Raw genomic sequence first — 20570 nt, forward strand, 5'->3', positions numbered from 1 at the left:
GCACGATGGGGACAGATGAGTGGTTTCCAGAGTCATCGTGGGTCATGGGATTTCACAGGAGCTCATACAGTCGCCTTTATCGCGGCGCTATAGCAGTCTGACTTGGAAGTAGCGTAACCATTGGGCTCCTTGATTAGGCCATGGACCCGAAGTCTTATTTTGCTCGTGAGCAATTTAGTGTAATACCGTCTCATGCGCAGATACGTTCAGAGCTCCTGCTCAACGCCTCGGTGGCCCTTGGTTGATAACCATAAAAGCCTTGTGCTGTCCAACTCGATCCAGCACGATCCCAGCATCAGCGCTTGCTCTCGCATCAAAAACACAGCCTTTCGGATCTGCACGCATTGAATGGGTCTGCATCATTTCGAGAACTTTGCAGACTTGCTGGCGGTGCTCTTCAGGAGTGCCCGCAGAGAAGACGAGGATGACATTGTTGACTGACAAGCAGAACGTCTGATCCACGTCTGGAGTCAGGTCGAACGCCGCTTTCAGCTGTTCGTGTGAGTGCCGAGTTTCGAGACGGGTGAAATAGGTGGCATCTCGAGCGTTTTGGAAGGCCGTGGGGAGGGACGGGGCCCAGACGGCGACGTTTGTCTCGCCCGAGGCACCTGCGACCTGGATGGACCCGTCTTGGGCGATGGAGAACTGATCTGAACTAGAGGCCATATTGGGGATGATAGCTGCCTTGGAGGTTAGAAAAAGAGTTTCTGCAGGAGCCGGGTATGCTACTAACGTGTGCCTGTGCTGTGCGGACTGGGGAGTGATGATGATGATCACCGTGGTGGGTTGGAGCGGGGTTGAGAGAACAACAACCTCTACCTTGTGCGGGGGATAAATCTTCTAATTGGCCAGATCTGTATACTTGCCTTTTTCAGTCTCCATTCCGATCTTCTATCTTGGAGTGCTTGGTCGTCCTGTCATTACTACCGATCACTTCGATAACAACAATATCGCCACCAGGATACCACATACCGTTCGATAGCCTATATAAGCGGGCATGTCTTCTCCTCTATTTAAACTTATCTCTTGTTACTCACGGATGTCATAATGGCAGAATCGTAGAAGACGGGTCCTAAGTGGTTTCCAGACTCTCCGCGGCACGCATCCACATCGCCGCTGGCCATTGCTGCCACACAGGTAATGATCACGTATTCAAACAACCATAAGAGGAGGCTATGACCCAAGTTGAAAACAAGATTTCGCGCTTTGATTGGTCTACGCACACCTGGATATCCCCAAACTTCTGTCGCTAATCATAACCAAACGCACCGACGGCACGCTCAATCCTTCTGGTCCAAGTCTTTGATCGTTTCGTCATCAACCACTTTTCCTTCAATCGCAGGATCATCCTCAAATTTGGTTGACTTTCCTAGCATTCCCTTGGCCACTCGCAGCATGCTGTGACGGCCTTCCCAAAGTGGGAAAAGACCAACCGCAATGGAACTGCCACACAGCCAGATAATTCCCACAACGACCCATCCAGTGAAGAACTCCTTGGAGAAAACATAGGAGGAGCCGTACATCGGCATAGGCCAAAGTACAAGGAGCGCCAGAGTCATACAAACTGTCATGATCTTGGCCGTCTTGGAAGCTTTGTTCAACTTGGCCTTGTCTTCTTCGGGGACAACAAGAGTAAATGTCGCCGGCGGGGAAGCATTTTCGGAATCCTCCATCATATCAGACGAGTTGGAGTCCTCAATTTGCTTGATGGCTGCCATGGACGACCAGTCATAACGGTCTGCCCCAAACACAAAGGTGAAGAAGGGAACAAAGATGATGGGACTGAGTAGCGCAACGACATTACCCGCAAGCATAGGGTTGTTGGTACCGAGGTTGTCGACACTCAACACGCCGTCGAATTCTTTTGCGCAGGTGACTGTCCAAGCAATAAGGGCACAGACAAGTCCAAGAACCGGCGAGCACGCCGCAGCGATCCAGTTCTGTCGAGTCCAAAGTAGGGTCAAAGTGGCAGGGATGACGGCCGCGGAGATCATGACGCCCATCCACAAATAGAGCCACCCCATGCTGATGCCAGCATAGTGAAGTCCTACACTGAAGCCTGCCATGATGGTACCGTATGCGATAACACTGGAGTGGGACACAGCAATCAGACGATTTCCAGAGGCACGAGGATTGATATAAGTTCTATACAGTGTGTTAGCGGAGTCAAATGAATGGAAAATGACAGAAGCCTTACTGGTAAACATCATAGGTGAAAATGGAGGAGACAGCAATCAGCTGGGCCGACGTCGCTGATGTGACGGCCATGAATATCATGATGAGGGTGCAGATGGCGCCCGACTTTCCCAACAAGCCCACAGCAGCATACGGGAGCACCAAGCCTGCCGACACATCTGCCGGATCCATGCGGTTCGGGTATGTTGGGAACGCTGGGTTTGTCTCTAGGGCCAGGGCACTGAGACCCATGGTCGTGGCGCATAGCCAAGGAATAGCAAACCAGGACAAGCCGCCGATGATATATCCAGGCAGTGCAGACACTGGATGAGCCGCAATAGCCTTGTTGTAGTAACCTGATGCTAAGTTAGAGATGTGTATCCTGTTGACCGAGAATCATACATTACCATTGTCCATAAAAACGGTTCCAAAGTTGCCAACAATGTTGATGACAAAGAAGATGATGCCCTCTCTTGATCTCATGGTCAGGTAGGAGCCTCCAGCATTTCCTTCTACCGGATGAGAGGCCGCAGCTTCGACAAGAAGTTTGTAGACCTCTCCTGGGGAACCAAGCTCAGTACCACCAGCATACGCCGTGAGGGCGAAGATGAGAATAATGACGAGAATGACAACCGTGTGGACCTAGAACACGATAGTCAGAACGATGAGCTTTCAGACTTGGGAGAACTTTACTCACGTAATCAGTAAGAAACGTCGCCTTGATACTACATCATTGGTTAGGACATTTATGGCACAACGGTAGTTTAATCACATACCCTCCGAACATGGTGTACAGAACGACACCCAGAGGCAGCAGAAAGCAAGCGGCAGCGGTGTGCATGCCAGTGAGAGAGGTCACGACGGCAGAACCTCCGGTCAACAGCATGGCAGTCACCAGAATATTGGTGAACAATCCGAAGCAGATATAGACGCAATGTGTGAGGCGACCTGGTACGGTTAGTCAAGTCCAGGCCATATCCATTATGAAATCCCAACTCACCATAGCGAGCACGGATGACTTCCAAAAAGGTATGGGCGTTTGGTGCTCTTCTCTTCAACTCGATTGCAATGGTAGCAAACAGGATGATCTGGACTGTTGCACCCGAAGCGTACTGAAATCACATGTCAATATTAATGAAACGGCTCAAGGCCACGCTCTCACTTACCCAAAATGGTCCGGAAACACCATATCTATAAGCAACTCCAGATGATTGCAGTAGTGTTGCCGCCCAGGTCCAGCTAGAAACAACAGCAGAGGCAACCAGACCAGACTTGACTGTTCTGCCAGCCGTGTTGAACATTTCCGAAGTTTGCTGCTCATTGTTGTATCTATGAAGTTAGCCAAGGCCGTGTGGATGCAGACAAGACCTCAATACCTTTTCAGGATCCATGTCGTCAAGATCATGCCCAATGAAAAGAGAAAGCCAAGACCGACAATGATGCCGTATCCGTAGGCTTGGCTCAAGGGAGGCTCAACAGTGCCGGAAGATGGACCGCCGCCACCTGCCATGATTGCGAATTCTTGTTAGACAAACGAGTACCTCTTTGACAAGACAAGACAATTGCAGCGGCCAAGCTCGTTTAGCCAAAAGCCTAACCCAACTGCCAAGGCACACACTTTATATGGGAGTCTTGAACGCATGTTTCACAAGGTGATCGAACATGTTCCTGCTCTTGGCGATAAGTCGACTCATTTTGATTGGACAATGTCAGCTCGACATGGCTGGACAAACGGCGTGGGGTAATAATTAAGGTTGCAATCCGCGCGGAGATGTCTTTCAAAATGGCTGAGATGGTGGAGATAAGGCTGATCCAAATCACGATAAGCGCATTTTAAACGCCATGATTTGTCTGATGGTGGGCGTTATCTTCTTATCTGCAAGCGATCACCGTTTCTCTACTGGCCGCCGGCCCGCTATCTCGCTCCCCGTCAGCGAACTCTTTAGCCAGATACTGATGTAATTGGCTGCCAAGATGCGGGGATTTTGACCGTGCGTTCTGAATAATGTGAAATGTTCCGATTGACAGTTTTTCGCAGGGGAAGCCTGACCGGCGGCCACACCTATCAAGCTGGTTATATTGACAAGTATGGAGTAGTCAATGCTTTTAATTCTTTACGTACGTATCATCTACGCACCCTGCTCCATCAGTGTTGCTGAAAACTTTTCAAGGTTGTCGCGGCAAAGATCTTTTCCAGGCCGCGCAGTGGACAGACGGATTGGAAGGCTCCCACCTCGAATTAATTGAAGAGGCTTCAACAATACATCTTTTCAAAGGTTGACACTAAAGCTATTCAGCTCTCGGCGCGTGACTGATTTGTATTGCCATTTAAACGAGATCGTAGCCGATCCTAGCAATCGTCTTCCGAATCGCTTCCCTGAAAATCGCTACCCTAAAGAGCGTAGTGGCAGGGATGCAACCGTCGGACGTTTTGGTTCCAGACGAGCCTGGGGTTCTCATCCTTATCTAACTAATGTAGTATAGGGCCGGGAAATCAATACCCCTCTCTGATCGGATTTGCGCCGAATGTGACCTGCAAGTCAGTTCGCCACGCGCTGCAGTGTGCCAGTGCATCGCTCCGTTTATCTCGGATCGAGAAAGTAGAGCATGCCTGGGTCACAAAATAAAAGTAGACAAAGGCAGGCAGTTCCTGAAGCTGGGTCGATAACCGTTTCTTCGAGGACTTTCTTGTACCCTTCCTGTCTTCGGGAGTCGTTGCAGAACTAGCCGAATGACTTCCTCACTATCAAGACAAGCAATATCTCTGAGCCGAGTCGTTTCCAAGGCACCTTGCAAGCGTAACAGAGTTTTTACTAGGCCGTCGGTCTCGGATAAAGACAGGGACAATATATAGGGGTCAAGTGTCATTGGTATCTATTCCGCCTTTGGTAAGTGTGCCCCTAAAATATGAATGGCTAATCGCTGTTTCCTTGTATAGCCAAGCACACAACCTTCAAACACTTCGATATGGATATAAAAGCCAGGGTCTGGTCACTCTGATTGTGTAAATAGTTGTCGTCTATTTGTATTGTTAGACTACCTCATTTCCGTAAGCTTGAGGATATGTACAACTAGTCGCTTGGGGTTGGGAACGCTGGCTTCTATGCTCTTGACTACTCTCTATCCTAGCTCCCCTCATGCGATGCATTAGCATGCAGTTTAGCGGACACTATATAAGGTTCTCGGTCAGGATAAGCGCCTGTTTAGATCTTTGCTTGATCCCTGGAAAGCAACTTAACCAATCCAGGATGCAGTTCGTCGATAGAATTGCATCCTATGAGGCGCATGTTCCGCTCCAACTCATCCTTAAAGATCCGCATGGCTTTCTCGACGCCCTTCTGACCATACCCTGCCATCGCATACAGGAATGGGCGACCAATCCCAACCCCGCGAGCACCAAGACAGAGAGCTTTAAGAACGTCGGTGCCTCGGCGAACGCCACCATCCATATATACCTCGATTTTCTTGTCAAGCCCACGCTCTCGCAATATAGGCATCACCTCGGCGAGCACTTCGATGGGAGCTTCGGCGTATTCAAGCTGACGACCACCGTGGTTGGAGAGAATTACAGCGCTGACGCCATATTTTACCGCGGTAAGGACATCCTCAACCCGCTGTACGCCCTTGATGACGATAGGCATTTTTGTAATACTCTGAAACCAAGGGATATCTTCCCAAGCCAGGCTTGCGTTTGTGGTGAGCGAAGGGTCTAGCTCGGTGGCTGGCGCATCCTCAAACTCGTCGTCGTTGCCTGTGTCACCTTCGTGGTGCGATCGCAAAACTCTTTCGCGACTACCCAAGTGAGGGTTATCGACGGTGATGCAGAGAGCCTTGCAACCAAGTCTCTCGGCCTTCTCAACAGCCTTACGAGCGGCGTTGCGGTCCTTTTTAACATATATCTGAAACCATTGAGTGGCATCCGGGGCCCTGGCATCAGTAACCTCCTCGATAGGGCATGATGAGTACAACGGTATCATTTGCACAATGCCGTGATTGTTGCTTGCTCTTGTTAGGACCACTTCGCCCTCCGGATGACCCAATTTGGCACTAGCTGTAGCTGAGACATAGATGGGGATTGCCGTCTTTGTCCCTAGAAGAGTTGTCGATATATCGACATGTTCGACATTGACGAGGACTTTGGGACGGAAACGAATCTTTTGGAAGGCAGTTATGTTTTCCTTGAGGGTCTGATGGCACATGTGAGTTATGGGGCGCCCTACCCAGATAGTCAATGGAATGCAACCTACGAACTCGTCTTCTGATCCTGTTGAATAGTACTCCCATGACTCTTTTCTCATGGTTTGTTGGGCCACGGCTTCGAAGTCTCTTATGGTAATGCATTGTGAGAGTGGCAGTTTCTTGTTGGTAGTTTCGCGTTCCTCTTCCTCTTGCAGGATGCCGGCTTCCACAGCCTCACTGGAATCAATAGCACCCAATTTTTGAGTAGGGTCAAGCCATTTGTCAAGTATATCCTTTGAATGAACAAGGTTGAATCTTTGAGTAGCATCTCTGCCCTAGAGTAGTAGAAATGTGAGCCTTCGTTGCCTGGATCAAACGCATTGTCAACCTGACATACCGCATGCATCAAAATGACTCTACGACCTCCAGGGTGGTCTGTTCCAATAAACCATCATTCGGCGTTAGTGGGAATATCCTTATGCCATTCTCCAGTCTAATGACTGATCCCAGTCTGTGACTCACGTGGAAGGAACTTGGTTAGATCGTAGACTTCATTCTGCAGTTTTTTTGATAAGTCTGAGCTCCACCACTTGTCGTTATAACTTACATGAATGATAAGCCAACAAGACTTGGCGTTGTTATGCTTAGCGACTTCCGAGGGGTGTAAAGCCATATTGAATGAGAATATGGCATTTCTATGCGGATAATAAGACGAAACTCGTACGTAGCTCGAGATTATAGGCGCGAGTTCTTGAGAAAGCGAGAGTCACCGCATAAGCAGAGTCTGCACGAAAGCCGAAGTGCTACGTGGTGCGTGTTCCGTGATTTTATATATTGGCAAGAAATAGGGGCTGGGGCAGATTCAGACATGATGTGCAAGTGGGGATAGATGGTGCAATCATAAGGAGTTAGCGATAGGAAAATGTCCAATTAGCAGGGCGTTTCTATTGGGGCTTAAACAAGGGTAACGCAAGGTTCATTATATCCGTCAACTACTAACTCCGGTTCTTAATAGATTGACTAAGCCAAAAGATTGTATGTATTATTTACGCCGGTTTATCAATTACAGACATTTTAATAAGCCCCCAGACGGTCCCTTTTTTCTATAGAGCTTTTAGAGGAAGTGTGTATTCGTCATGGATAGTTGAATCGATGTCCAAATAGCCTTGTGCTTCTAGAAACCACATTATTAAGATGCTATGCTGTCGTTGAGAAGGCTACTGAGGAACAGCGACGTCATTGACTTGGTAGGTCAGTTGGTGAATCAGAGCCAGGCGATTGGACGATTATGCTTTATCGCTTGCACTGTTGTGTCACGGTGTCACGGTGTCACAGACAGTCAAAAACCGCCTGCCTCCACCTGCCTGCTTGCTGCGATGTGATGTGGAAAGTTATTTACGCCAAAATAAACTTAATTCTTGATGCCACTGAATGAACTTTCCATATTGCATCTTACAATCACTTGTTCCCGACTTATGCCCGCACATTCTCTTGCACACTCCTCTAACCCTATCGCCTCACCATTACACACTCATTATTATGGCTTCTTCGCAAGGCCGGATTAGCAGCTTTCTCTGGGAGGAAACCGTCTTTGAGCTTGAGCCGCGGTGGAGAGCTGAACCAGACATCGAGAAGATCAAGTCAACACTGCGGTCGCTTTGGCCCTCCAGCACTGTCCAAGTCGCATTCTTTGCTCAGGGCGCCTTTAATAAGCTCTATCACGTCATTGTCGAAGGCCCGCCACCTCTTATGCTCCGAATTTCGCTGCCTGTAGATCCTCGGTACAAGACTCTGAGTGAAGTCGCTACAATCAGATGGGTTAATACGGTTACGACTATCCCACTCCCCCAGGTGATCACCTACAGCTCTTCGCTTGACTCTGCTCTTGGATTTGAATGGATCCTCATGACTAGACTTGACGGGACCTCTCTGTCTAGTGCCTGGACACACATCGATTTCTCAACAAAGACTGCCCTCGTTCGCCAGTTTGCCTCCTTCACAGCCTCGCTATTCCGAAACCAGCTGTCTGGCATTGGTAATATCTACCCTCCTGTCCTCTCGACACTCACCCCTACAACCGGCCGCATTGTTTCGATGCCCTTCTTCTGGGGCGACCGCATCAATCTCGACATAGATCGTGGTCCCTTTCGCCATAGCCGAGACTGGATCGCGGGCCGTTTGCAGCTCGCAGAAAGTGACTGTCTCGCTGTGTTGCGCAAATATCCAGCGGATGCAGAGATCGATAGCGATGCCGAGGACGATAAGGAGGATGCTACTCGAACTGCCAGTATCATCGCAAAGCTACAACAGCTTATCGACCTTGTCTTTCCGGAAACAACGAAAGGAGAAGAGACCACGGTACTCTCTCGCACTGACCTATCTCGAAGCAATATCCTTGTCGACGATGCCGGAAATCTCACTGGCGTTGTCGATTGGGAATGTGTCTCAGCCCTGCCCATGTGGAAGGCTTGTTCTTACCCTTCGTTTCTGGAAGGCCGACCTCGACGCGACAAGCCTAACGAAACAAGATATGCACAGGACCTGGACCAACTCCCCTCTAGCCTCTTCCTAGAGCGCTTGTTGGAGTACGAGCTTACTCTCTTGAGGGCCTTGTTCTTGGAAGAAATGGAACGGGTGGAGCCGAGATGGATAGCAGTTTACAATGCAAGCCAACTCCAGAGGGATTTTGATCTCGCTGTCGAGAACTGTGATAGCGAATTTCTAGCACGGGGCATTCTGAGATGGACAGAGAGTGTTGCAGGAGGTGTCCGAAATCTGGGTAGTTTGAGGGAGATGATAGATGGTGTGTAATTATACTGTATTGATGTCACTCATGGCGGTGGACAAAAATGTTTATTGGCTCAGCAATCATATCTGAGCAGTAACGTAATATTAATTTAGAACATTCTCGACCGATGCTAGTGTAGGCGCAAGTCACAGTCTCCGATTGTTCTCCTCTCCCCTTAGTACTTCGTCATATACCTAGCTTGGTATCGCCAGGGACATTTATAAGGTTGGCAGTGTGAGCAGAGAATGGCGAGGTGGACACAGAAATAGGCCGTCAGTATTCAAACTCAAAGACCTCTCGGGCAGCCCTCTTTCCATGCATAGTTTGGAATAGTAGCCTTCGATAGTGGCTGTGGTGATTATCGTGACGAAGTATAGGCGGTGATAGGATCAGAGACACCTGCAACTCCTGCTTGAGCTATACGGCCTTTTAGGGTGAGTGAGGGCTGTATAGTGCTGGGGCACCCGCCCAAGCATCATCTTAGTCTTGAGTTTAGGATATTATGTCTCTTATTCTATCTCACATGCTGATAGACACCCTGACAGACACAGCCGGCCGACATCATGGTTCCCTCCAATCACTTATTGGCAAAATACTCCCAAGTTAGTACTTCGGGTCATAAATCAAACGCATGAACCGACAATTCTGATTGGAATGACTTACTCCGGTGATGTATTAGATAAAATGGCATACTACACAAGTTAACAGTGGAGGTCTTCTTACCCCTTCTATGATCATTCACAGTTCCAATACCGCGATTGCATATCCACCCCGGACTCAATACTTCACATAATCTGCCTCGCCTAATGGATGGGCTCTAGGCGAGGGAGCAGCATTGTTGGGCTGAGATTTCGACTCAAAATCGCCAAGGAGTGGTGCATTGCGAATTCATCATCACCTAAATATCACGCAAAAATACCACATAAGCGGCTACCGGGATCGCTCGACTGAATGAGAGTTGTAGAGCACACGCAAAGCTTGATATTTTCATCACCCCTTGGTAAAGCGGCTTGGTGGCATGACCGGCAGTCCGGCACCCACAGGCCAGGCCAGAACCCACAAAGAAGCACGATCCCCAGACGTCTTTGACCATTTTAGCTTTTCCCCACGTAATGTCAAGTGGCGTCGTCTGAGTCGTGCGGGTGTACTAAGCCAGATTCGTGGGTCATAGCCTACGGCCTCCCCACTTGTTAACCCCTTACCGGTGCCGACTCCCAGGCACCGTGGAGAAGCACGAGATTGAGTTACCGACGAGGAAGAATTTAAAGGCTGGCTGGATCCGGGGAGAGATAGTCGGCATTCTCTTGTTCAGCCCAGGCGTTTCATTGATTCAATGCCATCTTCACCCGAGCATACCATGGAGCCGTCGACCAAGAAGAACATGTGGCAGTCCCTTCGGGAGAACCCCAAGGTCCTGTTCATTGCCTTCTTTGCATCCCTGGGAGGTTTTGAGTATGGTTATCAGCAGGGTGTTCTTGGCCAGTCTCTGGTCATGACCCGGTTCACCGAGAACTTTCCTTCTGTCGTCCAGTCCTCCTCAGCAACTGGCTGGCTCACTTCCATCCTCCAGCTAGGAGGAATTCTTGGGTCTCTCTCGGCTGGTGTTCTGGGCGAACTCATTTCCAGAAAGTACACCATGTTTATCGCCTGTTGTTGGGTTATCCTTGGCAGTTACCTCTACGTCGGTGCAACTGCTGGTAACCCATCTCTTCTCTACGCTGGACGATTCTTTACCGGAGTCGGAGTCGGTCTCTTCAGTGGCGTCGGTCCTCTTTACAACGCTGAGCTCTCCGCTCCTGAGATGCGAGGTCTCCTTGTTTCTTTCTACCAACTGGCGACTATCTTGGGAATCATGCTCTCTTTCTGGGTGGGCTACGGCAGCAACTACATTGGCGGAACTGGAGAAGGCCAATCTGATCTCGCCTGGCGCCTCCCCTCGATCATCCAAGGCATTCCTGCCGCCGCCCTCGCTGTCGGCATCTGGTTCATGCCTTTCTCACCACGCTGGCTTGTCAAGGTCGGTCGTGATGAAGAGGCTAGATCCACCCTGGCCTGGATGCGCAAACTGCCAGAGGACCACGAAGACATCCGAGTCGAATTCCTCGAGATTAAGGCCGAAGCTGTCTTTGAGCAAAAGGTTTTTGCGCGCGACTTTCCTCATCTTGCGGAGAAGGGCAAGAGCCGCTTCATGCAGCAGGTGGCGCAGTATGTGACTTGCTTCAGGAGTATTGACAACTTGAAGCGTGTCTGCACGGCTTGGCTGGTCATGTTTTTCCAACAGTGGTCTGGAATTGACGCCAGTAAGTGCTCTTCTATAGGATTAAAAACATGCGGAAGCTAATGTTTTTAGTCATCTACTACGCCTCGAATGTCTTCATCAGCCTGGGACTCACTGGTGGAACCATTGCCCTACTCGCAACTGGAGTCACTGGCGTCGTCTTCCTCATCAGCACTATTCCTGCCATGGTCAGTCAAATCACTAAACCTAGGTTCTCGCAAGACTAACATCTGACTAGTTGATCATTGATCGAGTTGGCCGCAAGCCTCTCCTGCAGATCGGCTCCGTCGTCATGGGTGCCAGCATGGTCACCGTCGGCGTCATTGTAGCCAAGTTCCGACATGACTGGCCTTCTCACGTTGCAGCCGGCTGGTCAGCTGTGGCCCTAATCTGGGTCTATATTGCTGGATTCGGTGCTACATGGGGCCCAGTTTCGTGGACGCTTGTGTCCGAGATCTTCCCTCTGTCTATCCGAGCCAAGGGAGCCTCCATTGGTGCATCCAGCAACTGGGTCAACAACTTTGCTATCGCCTTCTTTGTGCCTCCTATGCTGGAAGCCTGGGCATGGGGAACCTACATCTTCTTTGCTGTTTTCTTGGCTGCCGGTATCGTTTGGGTCTGGATTTACCTACCTGAGACCAAGAATGCCACTCTTGAGGACATGGATCGAGTCTTTGGAAGCCGCACGGGTGAGATGGACGGTGTACTTATGAGGGAGGCTCAGGCCGAGGTTGGTCTGCTTGGTTTTGCTCATGAGCGTAAGCTGTCTCATGACAAGGAGGTGGAAAAGCATGTTGAGGAGCTGTAATTGGGGCATTGGAAATATTTGGCGAGTATTGTGAAGATATACACGTGCAAGGTTTAAAATTATACAATTCACTGGAATTCAATTACAAATCGCAGGTTTATGTTGCGCTTGGTGCTTTATTGAGACCATGGTCTACGCGCAAGACAGAGCCGGTGCACGACAATGCAGTTCGTGATAAACTATGCTTTCTCAACCGTCTAGCATCTTGTGGCGACAAGGTAAGACGACAACTAAATGAACAATTTGCAAAGACTCGGTAACGTCCTCAATTCCTGAGGCAGCTCCTGAGCCGCCCCTGCAACCACGCGACCCTTGACTAAGACGTTGTAACGTTGCAACGATCTTCGGGGCATCCGCTCATGACAGGCCTGAAATGGTTGCCTAAAGCGCCCATGATCAAAATCCCATCGTGGTGGTGCCCTGAGTATGATTGATCCTTGCAGGGGTAACTGAACTCCTGATGATGATACTGTTGTTGATGTAGCAAGTATTTCTCATGAATAGGCAGAAGCCATGAGTGAGCAGATGTCTAAGTATGTTATGCTTTCCAAAGATACAAGCAAATAATCGAGCGACTAGCACGAATACCTACGGTAGATTGATCACGATTAATGAAGGAAATTCAAGTTGCCTTGTAGAGAACTATCGAAATTTCGTAGCCATGGACCTCTAGCTCAAAGCGATGTTCTCCCCAAACATATCGTACCGTGGATGCTCGAGTTCACATCATCAGCGTGGAGTTTTACCCCGGATCGACTTAAGCTTAATGCTAGCCTTACCATGAACCAGAGTACGAGCTGGGGAAGTCTTTTCGGCCAAATTTGTGTTGTCTTGATATGACTCTAGGGTGAATCCCCCACATGAGAGAGCTATGTATGGTGAGGAGAAAGTCGGGGATTTCCTGATCCCCCTTGAAACCCCAAAACAAGGGTGTGGTACCAACGGGGGTGCCTAAGACCCCCGTAAATGGAAAAGCGTCGGCATAGGAACAGCACGAGGTCGACAGAGTTTGAAAGACTCGGTCAGACCCGACCAAGTGGAGCTGGTAATACGAAATACATAATGAGGTGGCTACACACCCCGTTTCTGGAATAGCTCAACTCGTCTCCAACAACTCGATCCACATCGCATGAACCATGAGACGTTGGACTTGCAGCTGATCGAAGAGTCGAGTTCCGAGTCTACTTTGCACTCGATCGAGACGAAATTCAAGGTCAATCATGTCATTCTTCTCAGAGGACTTGTCACTTGACCCACGCTTCTTTGAGCTCCAGGAGGAGCTCCGGTCTGTGCTCTTTGCCGGCCTTTCAAGCCTGTCACCCAGCAGACCCTCCACACCTGAGGACGAGACCGCAGAGACACTCAACTTTTCACATGTAACAGTCGCAGTCCCACACGCGAGACTGTTACGCTATCTACAGAACTGGATCACGGAATGTGCACCTCATCTTGACAAGTTCGATGAGAACCAACACTTTCAGATCCAGGTGCCTCTGATGGCGCGCAAGTCGCCGGCGTTGCTCTATGCTATGCTTGCGTTTTCATCGAGGCAGATGGAGAGGAGAGGACTGACGCAGAAGGGTTGCGACAGTTTGGAGCTGTATCAAGAGAGTATCAGGCTCCTCACACCTGGCTTGCAAGCCAAAGACCCCAACATGCTCGTCACGGCGTGTATCCTCGCTGTCTTTGAGCTCATGTCAGGCGGTGCGAGAAATTGGAGGCGCCACGTCGAGGGTTGCGCCTCGCTCTTTGAATATTTCGGTGTCAATGGCTTCTCTGGAGGACTCCCACAAGCGGTATTTTGGTGCTATGCGAGGATGGAACTGTGTGGAGCGATAATATCTGACGGTGCTGAGACGACCGTACTGCCTCTTGATCAATGGGTTCCAGCCATGCGAGAGCAGCCATCAACACCTGAGGCATCAGAGAGATTTATCCAGAGCCTTTTCCATCAGAAGAGCCGCACATCGCCAGATACACATGCCAACTGGGCTATCTACCTCTGCACCAAAGTCTGTCATCTGCGATTCCGAAGGACACAATATCTGGAACTTGGAAGAGCAGACTGGCAGGATAGCAGGCCGTTTGCAGAGCAGTGGCAGAGACTCTGGTCAGAGTTACAATTCTGGTTAGATGAAAGACCTCCGTCGATGAAGCCCATCCGTGTGGTCGAAGCGAGTGAGAAGCAAGTCTTCCCACTGATAATGTTTCCTCATTGGGCAGCCATCTCGAGCAACCAGGTCTATCATGCCGCATGCATCTTGATGCTGGAAATGCAGCCACCAGAGCAGAACTTGGACTCTCACTGTTTGGCTCTTTGGCATGCTCGCAGCGTGGTCGGTATATCATGCGCCAACCCTCACCCTGGGAGCATGGTCAACTCTATCCAGCCGTTGTTTGTTGCGGGAAGGTTGTTCTCGCATGTGAGTGAACGGAGGCAGATAGCCCAATTACTCAAGTCGATTGATAGAACAACTGGCTGGGGAGCTTTATGGAGGTTGAGGGACCTGGAGGCGGAATGGGGATATGAGGCTGGCCATGTATTCGATGATTCCGTCAAGTAATTTACTTAATATTTCAAGAGCATACCCAAAGAGGAGACAGCCTAAAGATTCTTGCCGTGACACGATGCGGCATTGTACATTAGCGAAGAACGCAGCAGTGATCCACCTGTAGGCTACGAACCCCTTGGGTGGCGACGCCATTGACATCCCACACACCCTCTCCACCACTCAACAATGACTGGCTTCTTTTGGGATAGCGTTCCTCTTATCGTCTCGCGCAAGAACGTTCACCACAGCTATTTATGTGGGAATATTAGCCCAGGTCCCCCGTCCCAGGCTCTTTCTAAACAGCTAAGACTCTGGTCGATTTCGTTACTTCTTGTTCATCTCTTCAATTTCCTTCTAATAGAGGCGTCTTAAGCTCATTTGCCCCCACTTTTGACCTGCTTCCTATCTGAAATTCTTATAATGTCGTCCAAACCAGTCATCAGCGTCCTCGGATCTCTCAATATCGATCTCGTTTCATATGTCCCGCATCACCCACTCCCGGGAGAAACAATAACCGCTAGCCAATTCGATGTTTTCCCCGGCGGCAAAGGCGCAAACCAAGCTGTTGCGTGCGCAAAGCTATCTCGGACCTCGGATCTCAAGGAACCCAGCGTCGACGTCGCCATGATTGGCGCGGTGGGCGCAGACGCATACGGTTCTGTCCTTCTGGAAAGTCTAAAGTCGTATGGTGTGGAAACACCGGCTATCAAAGTCGATGCCGAGTCCAAGACTGGGATCGCCATGATTGTCGTTGATGAGCCTTCGGGACAAAACCGCATCATCCTTTCGCCTGGAGCAAATGCTTCACTTAAGCCTTCCCAGTTCACACACCTGCCCGACCCATCACCCACTCTGCTCATTATGCAGCTGGAAATTCCAATCGAGACTGTCCTTCAAGCGTTGGAGGCAGCAAAGAAAACAGAAACGCCTGTTCTTCTCAACCCGGCCCCGGCTCAAAAGCTCCCGGAAACGGCGTACCAGGGCCTAGCACATTTGGTTCTGAACGAGACCGAGGCAGCCCTACTGTCAGATGTCAAAGAGTCGGACTTGGAAGATTCGAAGTTCGTGGAGCAAATCGCAGGCCAATTCCTAGCACGGGGTGTTAAGAACGTTGTCATCACCCTTGGCGGAAGAGGCGCCTATTACGCCAACGAGACAGATCGGGCTTTTGTCCCCGCCCTCAAGGTCGACGTTGTTGATACGACTGCGGCAGGCGACACTTTTATCGGAATGTATGCCATACACGCGGTCCATGCTATCGCGAGGTCGGAGAGATTTGATATCGATGAAGCTGTGAAGCAGAGTATCAAGGCATCATCGAAAACGGTCTCCAAAAAGGGAGCCCAAGTGTCGATACCCTGGAAGGACGAGTTGTAGCTCGGGTTGAGGAATGCTGTGGTTTCTAGTCTTCATGTCTCAAATCTTCAACTCATCGATGGGACATGGCTGGCGGTGTGCTGTGACTATATGAGCGCCAATAAAATCGTAGATTTGAGATTTCCTCATCTAATGGCAATTTCGTCACATCTGTGATTAGTTGAAAGCAAGTAAGCAATGCTTCTTGTTGCGAGGCATGGGTCATCTCTCTTGCGGCCCAGAGTAGGGCAGCCACTACGAGAGGATCCCACTGCTCTGGAAAGCTATTCCAGATTGCTAACCTAGCGATCTTTTGTGTATGCCAGCTTCTCGAAACCAGATGGTGCGGAAACCTCGATAGCTTAACAAGTCGCGGTTTGTAGGCGAGGAGAAGGAGTGAGGATAGATGCATGGTCAGGTTGGCCTGCAGAGATAGGGCGCTGGTATAGACATCGGCCGGAAAAGGAGACTCTTGCATCTTGTGCCCGTTTAAATCAGCATCAGAGCTTTCCAGCACCGGTTCCATGCCAGGAGGCCTATCCTGGAACCATTGCATACAGCTTGTCCACAGTCTAGACCAAGCGGCCCACTTGAGAGAATAGGACTCGGGGGCGGCTGTTTGCATGTTGGACTGGCCGGTAAAGAGGGGAATGAGTTCGTAGTGAATCAGCCGGAGGCATTCAAATAGGCAGAGCAAACATGAATCGTAGGTCTCTATAGGGGACAGAGGGGCATTGAAGATAGATCTGCCTGAAGAGAGCGAGAGCTTCATCGATGGTGGCTTGTTGGTCATAATGGAGGTTGCAAGATCTATGAATGTCAGCAAATCGAATGCGAAACTAAGAAAGAAACAGACCAATCTTGAGGTGGAATCGTAGCAGAGATTTAAGAGGCTCATCCATGTCTTCCAATGGCTGACTCGGGGTATCTGGTTGTGGATGGTAGAATCGAAACTTGGGCCACTGCGAAGGCCCATCATAGAACAAGTCTCCAAGAGCGAGTAACGATCGTCCAACATCTGCAACAAAGGTGTTTTCTAACAAAAGCCGATGATGTAACTCTTGTAGCTCCTCAATAGAAGTCTCACCACGGCTAGTACGATGTCTGGCAAGGTAAATAGCCGCGTCCATGATGACGGCCTTGTCCTGCGCTAGAGTCATCATGTTGGAACCGAATGAGGGTTTCGGGGCGTTGGACTCTATCCATGGCACGAGCTGGTATCGGAAGCAGTGCATCGCTCGTTGCTTACACTGGCCAGCCTTGTCATCCCACGTCGACGGTGTGAGAATTTGGTTTCCGGTTGATTCGTGGGTGTGAGCGAGGCTGGCTGCTGGCGATGTGTCAAATGGCGTGTTTACAGTGCCATTGTCTTTTGCTGGGTAGCTGGCGCTACGTGGCGACTCATTTGGAGGTGGGATGGGCGAGGCTGCCTTTGGTAAGGAGAGCAAGTCATCCTGCGCGAACTAGATCTTTTGTTATTGGAGAGCCTGGAGTAGGATTAGAATCGACTAACGACCGGTGACTGTGCCACTTCTTGTTGCCGGCCTGGTGTTTTATCAACATCGCCTGGCACTGAAGCCACTTCGGCAACAAACGCCCATTGCTTGTATTCGCAAGCTACACCTCTCTCCTGGCAACTTCCGCACCTGGGCCTCTTCTCATCACCTTTTGATTCTGTTAGAAACCGTTCCAAAACAAGGAAGAATGTTACGACTCGCTCAGGAGGTTTGGGGCGTACATTTTCTTCGGCGTTTCCTGCACGGCAGACATCCTGTACGGGACCGTCTTTTGCTATCAGGGATATTCCGTATTACCGGCATTATTGACGATGGCTAAGAGAGGAACGGCTGCAGTGCTAAGAATCGCTGAGACGCTTGTGTGGAGCAAGGAGCGTCACGAGAGGGAGAAAAAGGCAGACCTGGGCGGGGATCTTGGGATGTTTTTATTCGGTAGGGAGCTTCCACTACCAAATTTTAGCGTCTGCAAAACTGACCCAATACGTCACGTGATGGTTCATCACCCTTGCTTATTTTCTAATAGTCCAATTAGACGTCGGATAGGTAGTTGAGCAGATATCATGGCCTCGGTTCTCTTATATCATCATGAGCTAGTCCATTAAGACGGCCTACATACTTGTAATGCATCTTGGTCATCTTCATCTGATGATCCCGAGCTGTACTCCCTCAGTTGCAAATCCACAACCCCTCCACTTTGCTCAAATATGTTAGCCCAATATGCACTTTCTGCGCCTCCCACCTCCGCCATGGCAAGTCCATATAAAGTCCGTAGCACTTTACCCGAGAGCAATCTAATCATGTCGCTTCGGTCGACCCACTCCTCGAGGACTTCATCAGCCACAACGTCCAGGCTGTGACCGGCCCAATTACCGGCCCAAATTGGCCAGAAATCATCATCGAGAGGTCCGTAGGTTGGGTCTATCATTATATCCCCAAGACCTTCATCCGTGATACCCTCGAACTGCCTGAGCTGTTCCCAGGACCAACTGTCGTTGCCATCTTTTCCCCTCCAGCTAATCAGCCATAGGAGTAAGATGTCCAATGTGAGCCAATGAGTTTCTATGAAAGAAATAGTGACCTCCCCATCGGCTGTAACGATAGCCTCCATGCAGATGTACTCTTTCTGTGTCAAGTTGCGGAGGTACCACTTGGTTCCGAGGTTGATTGTAAAGGTGGGAAAGGATGCAGCCATGGGCGCGTAGAATCTTATGGGGATACCAGATGACCTGATCTGCTTCCAGAACTCTTCTCGATAATCATCATCGTATGGGATGGGCCTTTTCTCAAATCGCTCAGAGGCCTCGTCGAGCCAAAGGCGCGGTTGGTTGTGCGTTCCCGGCCCACCCTCGCCAGCTTCATGACCTGGCAGCACCACGTCTGGTCTTGCTCTGGGAAACATTTCGGAAATGGACTGTGGAAAAACCTCCAACCTTGAGCCTGCGCAAATCATGGGAGTGCCGGCCCATGAATATGCACTTTTCCACCGGATGTAACCACTTTGCGCCCAGGCAATAGCTTGGGTCCATAGAGTCTGGGAGCAGAGGCCGAGAGAAATGAACTCGCTGGTGTCAAGGAAAGGGAAAATTACGGCGATAAGCTCTGGGGGGAGTGTCTCCAGTCGCGAATGAACCATTACTCGCTGGGGAGTAGTCTGACTCAGTTCCCGACTGGCGGCATCATTTGATGCGACGAGAACGCTGTTGGGCGAGCTGCATAGCAGTTTAAAGGCGTCGATGGTGAGGTAATAAGTGCAGAAGTACGAGGGCTTTATCGCCCCAAAATTGTAGTGATTGGTTGACAACGTCATCCGTTGTTGCTTGCTCGGGGCGACGAGCATCCATCGTTCTATATCCGTCGCATTTGGGCAGTCAGGGGTTTCATCCTGACACCCGCGACGCATCGTCAAGTGAAGACACGACGCGATGAGGAAGTTGTTGGGCGAAGAATAAGGCACTGAACATTATGGACAGAGTATGCTACCCAAAAATTTACATAGCAGATCTGCTCACGTCATGGGGGTTTGACGAATCATGCGCGTGATCTTTTCCAGGCAGCAAGCTTACATCACAGCTCAGCTTCGCATTGAGTAAGCTCTTTGTGGGGAAAAGCCGCGATCGCGTTGCTCCAAGGTCTTATAAAGGGTTTCAATTCCATAACTAGTTGTCTCGACACTCCAACAAAATGTTGCATCGCGAAGAAAAGGACCGCTCACCAGGCGACTAGTATACAACTCAAGTCACCGATTCGATTGACAAATGGGAATCTCAGCTATGCTCTAGACCTCTGTAAGATGAAAGACCTTATTAAAGGATAATGAATAAAGGTGATGTTGTTATTCGCTATTAATCATGATGCTCGTTTGCAAATCCCAAGCTTGTTCTTCGCCAGCAACTAGGCTGTCAAGTTGGCATTAGCGTTTTGCATAATATCCATTCTCCTTCTTCGATTGAGCTCGGTAGCTGAAATTCTTGGGCGGTATTTCTCCCCATAGAGCTTTCGGCACTCCTCCTCATTTCGAACCCATAATATGTCGTAGTCGCTGGAATTCGTCATCTCTGCATCCCTCTCTAAGTGATGTTGGCGTCCCCGGGCCTTTTTCTTCGTCGGTTTTACAAGAATGGCGTCAATATTTCTATCTTTGAGGGCATTGCATCTCTCAGCCCTTGATGCATAAACGGTGATGCGAGCTGTTGGATCAAGTCGTAATATGTACTCGAGTGCGAACTCATCCGTGCCTTTCGCATCACCAAGGATAAATCGGTCACCTCTGGCTATGGCTTCGTTTATAAGATCATGATAATTTGTGGCGAACTCGGAGTGTGAGATGTCGATATGCCCGCTGATCATTGCTGTTCGACATGTTGGTGGTACTGGTTCAGAGAGGTTCATGGTGGGTGGTGTGTTCATGAAATGCCAA

The 20570-nt window shown here is 49.8% G+C and overlaps 9 protein-coding genes across 9 annotated transcripts; 4 read left to right on the forward strand and 5 right to left on the reverse strand.

The window, feature by feature from the left end:
* Positions 1-219: 219 nt before the first annotated feature.
* On the reverse strand, positions 220-666 carry NECHADRAFT_82359 (uncharacterized protein; the record flags this gene model as incomplete). Its single annotated transcript, XM_003040358.1, has 1 exon — positions 220-666. The coding sequence occupies one exon, from the start codon at positions 664-666 to the stop codon at positions 220-222; it is 447 nt and encodes a 148-aa protein (XP_003040404.1).
* Positions 667-1280: 614 nt separating this feature from the next.
* On the reverse strand, positions 1281-3685 carry NECHADRAFT_70607 (uncharacterized protein; the record flags this gene model as incomplete). The annotated part of the gene is made up of 8 exons (XM_003040359.1): positions 1281-2145; positions 2198-2531; positions 2583-2817; positions 2873-2900; positions 2952-3123; positions 3176-3287; positions 3342-3504; positions 3552-3685. 8 exons carry the CDS (start codon positions 3683-3685, stop codon positions 1281-1283), a joined length of 2043 nt encoding a protein of 680 aa, XP_003040405.1.
* A 1693-nt stretch (positions 3686-5378) lies between these two features.
* NECHADRAFT_44658 (uncharacterized protein) lies at positions 5379-7027 on the reverse strand (the record flags this gene model as incomplete). The annotated part of the gene is made up of 5 exons (XM_003040360.1): positions 5379-6362; positions 6423-6689; positions 6752-6789; positions 6877-6910; positions 6962-7027. The coding sequence occupies 5 exons, from the start codon at positions 7025-7027 to the stop codon at positions 5379-5381; spliced, it is 1389 nt and encodes a 462-aa protein (XP_003040406.1).
* Positions 7028-7962: 935 nt separating this feature from the next.
* On the forward strand, positions 7963-8856 carry NECHADRAFT_17767 (uncharacterized protein; the record flags this gene model as incomplete). Its single annotated transcript, XM_003040342.1, has 1 exon — positions 7963-8856. A coding segment is annotated over one exon (894 nt), but the record flags the coding sequence as incomplete, so codon positions are not given.
* A 1643-nt stretch (positions 8857-10499) lies between these two features.
* Positions 10500-12228, forward strand: NECHADRAFT_44660 (uncharacterized protein; the record flags this gene model as incomplete). Its single annotated transcript, XM_003040343.1, has 3 exons — positions 10500-11442; positions 11493-11608; positions 11659-12228. The coding sequence occupies 3 exons, from the start codon at positions 10500-10502 to the stop codon at positions 12226-12228; spliced, it is 1629 nt and encodes a 542-aa protein (XP_003040389.1).
* A 1220-nt stretch (positions 12229-13448) lies between these two features.
* NECHADRAFT_44605 (uncharacterized protein) lies at positions 13449-14792 on the forward strand (the record flags this gene model as incomplete). Its single annotated transcript, XM_003040344.1, has 1 exon — positions 13449-14792. The coding sequence occupies one exon, from the start codon at positions 13449-13451 to the stop codon at positions 14790-14792; it is 1344 nt and encodes a 447-aa protein (XP_003040390.1).
* A 408-nt stretch (positions 14793-15200) lies between these two features.
* NECHADRAFT_44621 (uncharacterized protein) lies at positions 15201-16157 on the forward strand (the record flags this gene model as incomplete). The annotated part of the gene is made up of 1 exon (XM_003040345.1): positions 15201-16157. The coding sequence occupies one exon, from the start codon at positions 15201-15203 to the stop codon at positions 16155-16157; it is 957 nt and encodes a 318-aa protein (XP_003040391.1).
* A 52-nt stretch (positions 16158-16209) lies between these two features.
* NECHADRAFT_44670 (uncharacterized protein) lies at positions 16210-17781 on the reverse strand (the record flags this gene model as incomplete). The annotated part of the gene is made up of 3 exons (XM_003040361.1): positions 16210-16946; positions 16993-17599; positions 17650-17781. Coding segments are annotated over 3 exons (1476 nt in total), but the record flags the coding sequence as incomplete, so codon positions are not given.
* A 371-nt stretch (positions 17782-18152) lies between these two features.
* On the reverse strand, positions 18153-18845 carry NECHADRAFT_94847 (uncharacterized protein; the record flags this gene model as incomplete). Its single annotated transcript, XM_003040362.1, has 2 exons — positions 18153-18225; positions 18316-18845. The coding sequence occupies 2 exons, from the start codon at positions 18843-18845 to the stop codon at positions 18153-18155; spliced, it is 603 nt and encodes a 200-aa protein (XP_003040408.1).
* Between the last annotated feature and the right edge of the window lie 1725 nt (positions 18846-20570).

Source organism: Fusarium vanettenii (assembly GCF_000151355.1).
Source record: "Fusarium vanettenii 77-13-4 chromosome 7 genomic scaffold NECHAsca_70_chr7_7_0, whole genome shotgun sequence".
Lineage (NCBI taxonomy): Eukaryota > Fungi > Ascomycota > Sordariomycetes > Hypocreales > Nectriaceae > Fusarium > Fusarium vanettenii.